Here is a 7,327-nt window from a genome sequence, read left to right as displayed (position 1 = left end):
ATATAAAGTTACATAAAAATATGTTTTTTATTATTTAAAAATAGAAATAGGGTATTGACATGTGGTACAAACAACATACACTACAGACTTCTAAATAATATATTATCTTAACAACAACTAGTGCCACACATCAAGTAAATACATAAAATAAGGTCTAACTTTATCAAAAACAAAGGTATGCATGCGAAAAGCCCACCAACCTTAGTTTGTATTGCTACAAATCAATATGGGACAAGCCCTCATACTAGTTGCATTTTTATACCAATAAAAACAATAAAGGACCCAAGTGAGCCCTTGAAAAATAATAATAACCACCTAGTGATAGGAACATAAAAAATTAAGAGGGGGAGACAAACATATCCTCAAAAGGCCTAAAAACTAACCTTGGACAGTGCGTAGCTTACTCTTCTTTCACCCTAATAGCCATACGTCCAAAACTAATAGAACCACCAGTTTCGGTCAGCATTCCCAAAAATCTGCTGCCCCTTTGCAAAGTCCCTTTCCACATCAATAGCAAAGTGATCCACCTCAATAAAAGAAGGAGGAAAAGGTCATGAAACCAATGTTGATGGAGAGAAACTTCCAAACCTCATAGAGGAAGCAACTGACAAACTGCAAGTCTACCACTTTGAAGGAACACCCTAAACCCATGAAAGAAGAATAACAGAAACTATCCTCCTCGCATTGCCTTTTTTTACTTTAATAAAAAAGGAATCCCACCTTAATAGGGATAATGGAGATGAAGAGAATCCCCAAAAAAGTCTTATTTTGAAATTGCCCCACCTTCCAAGCATCGCCCTTATGAGAGGGTTTGTTGAGACCACTATCAACAACACCCACAAAGCATATAACCACCTCAATAGATGATATCTCCACCTCAATAAGTGTTGTATGCTTAATAGACACCAACATGAAGTAGTCCTCAAACCACAAAACCAGCCTAGGTGTCTTTGAAACTAAAGGTGAGACTTCATTTCTATAGAAATCACAATCACATTGTAGCCAAAACAAAGGCCAAAAATAGAGCCCACTTAAGAAACTGCACAATATGCACTTGTAAAATCATGAAAAAATTACCAAAGTTTGATAAGAAGTAAGAATGATGAGATCCATAACTACCAACCACTAAACAATCAAAGAGCTCCCAAATCTGGCAAACCTAGAAGCAAAACACTTTTGGATGTAACAAGAAGGGGAAAAATTTTGACTTCCCAAAAGAAAAAATACCTTCTGGGAAGGTCCCCCACTGTTTCAAGGGAACACAAACAACTTCACACAAAACCACTAAAGCACCAAAGAGCCCCTAAATCTGGCAAACCCAAAAGCATATCCCTTGGACATTGCAAGAAGGGTAAAAATATGGCTTCCCAAATGAAAAGACACTATTAGAGAAGGTCCCCCATTGATCCAAGGGAACCCCAATAACTATAGAGAAAAGATTCCCTCCACTAAGAAACATCCAAGAGAAGCAAACATCCCTTGGGCCAAAATAAAACTCAGGAAAAAAGAAAACAGTCCCTCGTCTCTGCGGTAAACACCATCTGTAGAACATGGCAAAATAAGAAGGCATAAGCATGGGGAGGACCCTCTAACCATCTGACTTATCATCATCAAAATCCTCACCACCACCATTGTTGTCCTCCTCAATTCAAGAAACCCTAGTCATATCGAGAAAATATCCCTCTCCCCGCACTTTTGATGATTTTATTTAGTTTACATATAAATATGTTAGAACATCTCACAACATAAATTCAAAGAAACCAGGTTAGACCTAATTTTAATCCTTTTTTTTTCCTTTAAAATTTACTAAATCTAAAACTATCAAAATAACTTCAATACCACACACAAGAGTTGGGGATTACAAATTACTCTTTAAAATGAGTAGTCAAGACAGACTAAGATAATATCACAAGCCAGCATACATCAGAATAGAACACTTCCAAACTTGCTCATTAAATTAATGACACTGTAACAACACCCAGCCAAAATCAAAGTGAAAATGCCGAAATCTTAATGGAAATGCCCATTAGAATGCAATTGTCATTATCCAGTGTACATAGATTGACAGAAAAAAATTGCATAGGGAAAAAGTCTGAAGTGATTGATGATCCAATCTTGCTTAAAGCGGGGACATTACAAATATCATGGTACATATATTGCGGAACCCGTTGTTTCAATTGGAGAAGCATCTGAGAAACGCAGACGCAAGCGTCCGATTGATTGAGGATAACAGGTGAGTTGTGTGCAGTTAACCAGCTGAAGCTCTATCAACAATGGCATATTCTCAAGAGTAGGAGGTATCTTTGTCAACAAGGGACTCCCAATTTGCAACTGCTGCAAGCATATCAAATGGTAAAAATTCTCAGGGAGTCCATCAATGTTGGTACCGAGCAAATTGAGACTCTTTAATGCCCTTTGCAATGTCGTTTGGTATGGCAACTTGTACAACTTCTTGCAGTTTTTGAAGTTTAGCTCCTCAATGGTCGTGATTTCTCCAAAACTATCTTCTTGAATTACCAGGTTCCTGCAATTTCGCAGGTCAAGTGTTCTGATTTGTATCAGTTGACCAAAGGACGGAGGGAGCGAAGACAATCTTTGGCAACCGGAAAGATCTAAGTGCTGCAGATTTGTCAGTTGCCCAAAAAGATTAGGCAGGGATGTCAAACCTTCACACTCCTTTAGCTCCAAATATCTCAATCTTTTCAGTTTGCAAAACTCATTTGGCAAATTTTTGAGACTACGAGTACCATCTAACGTCATCTTCTCCAAACATTTGAGCGATTCTATCCTTGCTGGCATTGTTGCAAACCGGGTGCACTTTATAACATTCAACTCCCTTAGTTGTGCCGGAAGCTGTCAAGACATTATATATGGTAAAATGGGTAGGAACATATTGACTATTTACACATAATCATAAGTATGATATTTTAAAATTGCAGTACAATAAAATATTTCTGAACTGACATATCAAATAACAGTGATATTAACAATAAGATTGTACCTGGAAGGTAGGAGTAGGTTCCCACAGCATTTTGAGATTCCCTTTGACTAGTTCCAAAACTCGCAAGTTCTTCATGTCGACGAGAGGTAGGCTTTGTTTGGGGCAATTTTTCCATCGAAGCCATATCAGATCCTTTAACTTATCACCTGTTTTAACACCAGGAAGATCACCGTTTATATCAAGGAGTTCCAATTTGAGTCTCTCCCTTCCATTGCGCCCGTGGTAGTTTGTGTTCGTCACTACCCTACATTTTGTGTGCTCCTGTATGCGAAAATGAATTCACCATAACTTGGACCTTCAAAATTTAAAAAAGAAATTCACCAAAAAAAAAAAAAAAAAAAAAAAGAAAACTCAATAAAGGGCAAATACCGGCAGGGGTAGTAGATTTCCAAAATGGTTTGCAGCATCATTTGGGCGCCAGAAGCGATTGGAAAGATGGGAAGAGTTGTTCAGCTGCTGATCTGCAATATGTTGCCCCAAATTACAAAGATAGTGACGCATCCTCAGCCGACTCTTTGCATCTGTTTCAACAAGTGACAGGTACTCCAGCTTTTGAAGGGCGCGCACAAATCTCCATCCCGATCCAGCCCATATACGTATGGCACAATTCCTGTCTTTTCCCACAAAAAAACAGGCAATGTCTAGAAATATTTGCTTCTCCTCTTCTCCCAGACAACCATAGCAGGGATGAACAATGTCAGGTATCTGAGAGATCATTTCCATTTGATTTTCCCAGTATTCCCTATTATCCTTCCCATATAAATGCAGATGCTCCCCCATGACCTTGAGAAACAATGGCAAACCACCACACTTATTCAAAGCACATTCAACCAAACCCCCGAATCCAGACATTATGTTGGATTTGTGGAAGGCATGCGTAGTGAAGAGCGTTCTGGCATCGTCCCTACTGAGGGGCTTCATTTCGTAGTGTAGCGAAATTCGTGAAAGATTGAGAATGGCCTTGTCCCGGGATGTGACTATAACGCAGCTTCCTGAGCCCAAAACACAATCCTTCAAGAGAAGAGCATCCAATTGCTCTTGCTGATCAACGTCATCAATTACAATGAGAAACCTCAGCGATCTCTCGTGACATAACCGATGTAAACGGTCGGCGAGAATCTCCTTGCCTTGACTTACATTGCTGATTTCCACTAAACGGTCATTTGTGAGGTCCTTCAAGAGCTGCCTTTGGAGACTTTGCAAGCCGTTTCGTTCACACGCCTTTCTTACACCAAAGAGTAAACACGATCTATCGAATAAATACTGCCGCCGGTAGTAAAACTCTTCCGCCATAGTCGTTTTCCCAGATCCTGCAGTTCCCACAATTCCTACAATCTGAACACAACGTCCTTCATTTTGTTTGCTACAGTCGGACAGAAAGAATTTGAAATCCTCGATCGCATCGTCAAGCCCCACTAGAGCCTTATCAGTAATATTCAGGCGCTCCATCCGAACATACTCCATGATATTAACTACAATACTTTCAACGAGCTTTCCCTGGTCCCTGATTTCTCCATTTATGACAAAAAAAACATTGTATCAGAAACTCAAGTTAGAAGGCTTAGTATAGAATAAATAACCATGTACATAATTTCTTACCCGTTGAAAGTCTTTGAATCCAACTCCAACCCTGAAATATTGCACGCTTGTTGGAGAGCTTCTCTCCACTGCAGCACTGTGCGACGATCGTATTCGCTTTCGTTGCCATCTGCTTTGATTTCTAATTTCTTCAAATCGGTTGCGTAAGCTCCCATACCAGTTTGCTGGCCCCTAAGATCTCGAGGACGAACGTGATAAAAGACCGGAATAATTTTACGATGGCTCTCAATCATCAGCCGGAGTTCTTCCAAGCACCAAGGGGACTCGGCATATCTTGGCGAGAAAATAGCAATGTATACGGAAGAACTGCGAATTGCTTCAGTTATTGTAGGCAGTAACCTTTGTCCAGACTGAAACTCAGTTTTATCAAAAAATACATTCAATCCTTTGTCAAGGAGCGAAAAATTGATTGTGCTGGCAAGGGTATCCTTCACATCCGGCCCTCGATGATTGATAAATACATGGTAAGGTCTGACGGATGCGTCAAGCCTGGTATAGGAAGCCTCTTCCATATGAAGAAGGGAGGCGACTCAATAAAACCCTAAATGAACAATGAAAGGAGGATACGATTTATCGCACCGCCATCTCTACTTAAGCAATTTAGAAGGGAGCATCGCTAATAAGAGTTGTAGTTTCTCGCTGCAATTTCTCGGAAGTACAGCAGCTACGGCCATTCTCATTCAACGTTTGTCTATTAAGAATTCTTGCTTAACATTAGAGAAAACGCGTCAGTCGGGCAGGTGGCCACCAAAACTAAACGAAAAATTGTTAATCCTGGTAAAAGCAGTTCCGACGGGTAAATAAATACAATACGAAGCCAGAAATAAAATGAGTCTAGCTTTGGCAGCAAACTCTAACGTCAATCTTTCTCCTTTGGCATCAGATTGTGCCACTGCTTCTTTCCCTTCTTAAGTACCACATGGCTTTTATATAAAACCAGACTTGGTCTGAAAAAAAAAAAATTTCGGTAACGTTTAAAATACTTAATGGGGAATATTAAATGATTAGATGAATACAATACATCAAAGTATGCATTATTGACCTGGAGTTCATATATTAATTTCATTTTATATGAGTTATCTAAACAAGTAAAAATTTAGAATGTGTTGCTTGATGGAAAATAGATTCTTATTACTGTAATCTCCAATCTGCTAAATTCTTTTAGTAAATGTAATATTAAAAAAACTGAGTCAATTCAAAATCAATGAAGGAAAAAATATATTAAAAGAGTTTTGAATAAGACAAATAAAATATATTTTTAACTATTTTAAATGATGTCAAATATATATGAAGTAGAAGAAATGCCATAAGAGGGTCGTGTGAATGTGTTTCATGATAATGTGGATCAATTATTAAAAATAAAATTAAAACATTTACAAAGTTACTTCAAACAAAGAGAAATAAAATTGGAGAGTGAATATTCACATAATGTTATGTATTCAAATATAAGAAACTAAAGTGTAGAAGTGAAAATATTTCATAGACAAATGTTATGTATAGATAAGCATGTAAGTACCCAAACTCCTTACATGTTAGTCAACAAGACAAAAAGATTGAATCTCACAAGAACTAAGATAAGGGAAAAAAAAGTTTATGTCCAAACTACGAATAATGGGAAACAAAAGTTCATGCCTAAAGAAGTATTGTTTTTTCCTCAATAATTGAATGAAAAGTTGGCAAGGAGGAGAAGTTTTCTTTCTTCTATGGGCTATAGTTCAATATTTACTATCAACCAATTCTCTGTTACAAAGGAAACTATTTGTGATTTTGACATCAAGGAATCACCAATAAACAAGTGGTGATAAGAAAGAGGAGTATAGTCATCAACGACTTGAGGAGCCAAAAGAAGTGAACAAGAAGAAAGATGATGATAATGTTATAAATAACCACAAAAAGAAAGTTAAGATGGACAAGATACAAGAGGAACATTTTTAGAAGTTCAAGGCATGTAAAAACTACATTATAGACAAGTCATTCATTAGGATCATCAAATTAACATGCCTTAGAGGAACCTCAATCATCAAGTAATATTCCCTAGTATTCTATCATCAAGTAGAAATTCATCTTCATGTTAAAAGACAATAATATGAAGCTAAGTGTTTAGTCATGAAATTATAGTGATAATAAATTACAAGGCCTTTATTCTCTACCAAATGCATACTAGGCTAATCTCAAACAATTGAAACCATATCACCTCAAAGAGTTTTTGAGATATCAAGGTCAACTAAAATAAAATAAATAATTTAAAGAAGACTATTCCAAGTTAAAGTCAAGTACAATAGAAGAGGAAATGACCATTCTTAAATATTTTATGCCAAATAAAGGAGATAAAAAATCTCTCTGAAGGTGATATGGATTTGTTATAGAATGCAAACCATGGAACAAATCAAGAAAGTTACCAAAGCTATAACTAGTAATTGTGAAACAACAAAAGTGCAAAGAAGAAACACTATAAACACTAAGATTATTTTCATTAATAAAAATATTACAAATGTTTCCATTTTTAACAATTCATAAAACTTAGAACAACTTAAACTTATCAAAAAATCAACTCGCTAAATACTTTTTCTCCCATTAACCATATGCATTAAATAGATTACCTTCTTACATTGAGTATCAACGTCATTTACTGACTTACAAAAATATTAACAGGTTTACTAGTAAACATGAAATAACAAATAAAACATATATGTACATGATAACACTAGGATATCAATGTGGAAACCT

General features: G+C 36.8%; 1 protein-coding gene across 1 annotated transcript; it reads right to left on the bottom strand.

The window, feature by feature from the left end:
- Positions 1-2,142: 2,142 nt before the first annotated feature.
- On the bottom strand, positions 2,143-5,112 carry LOC149545996 (disease resistance protein Roq1-like). The gene is made up of 4 exons (XM_089793875.1): positions 4,601-5,112; positions 3,371-4,505; positions 3,002-3,262; positions 2,143-2,853 (listed from the first exon to the last, which is right to left on the bottom strand). The coding sequence occupies exons 1-4, from the start codon at positions 5,110-5,112 to the stop codon at positions 2,143-2,145; spliced, it is 2,619 nt and encodes an 872-aa protein (XP_089650001.1).
- Between the last annotated feature and the right edge of the window lie 2,215 nt (positions 5,113-7,327).

This window comes from Cupressus sempervirens, chromosome 7 (assembly GCF_028749045.1).
Source record: "Cupressus sempervirens isolate cs-2001-9-10 chromosome 7, ASM2874904v1, whole genome shotgun sequence".
Lineage (NCBI taxonomy): Eukaryota > Viridiplantae > Streptophyta > Pinopsida > Cupressales > Cupressaceae > Cupressus > Cupressus sempervirens.
This window is presented reverse-complemented; position numbering and strand designations above follow the sequence as displayed.

Excerpts from the sequence above, each read along its gene's own strand:
- LOC149545996 (XM_089793875.1), bottom strand. The coding sequence starts at position 5,112 with ATGGAAGAGGCTTCCTATACCAGGCTTGACGCATCCGTCAGACCTTAC. Across the intron at positions 3,263-3,370 it reads GAAATCTACTACCCCTGCCG|GAGCACACAAAATGTAGGGT; the intron begins GTATTTGCCCTT and ends TTTCGCATACAG. Across the intron at positions 2,854-3,001 it reads AACCTACTCCTACCTTCCAG|CTTCCGGCACAACTAAGGGA; the intron begins GTACAATCTTAT and ends ATGTCTTGACAG.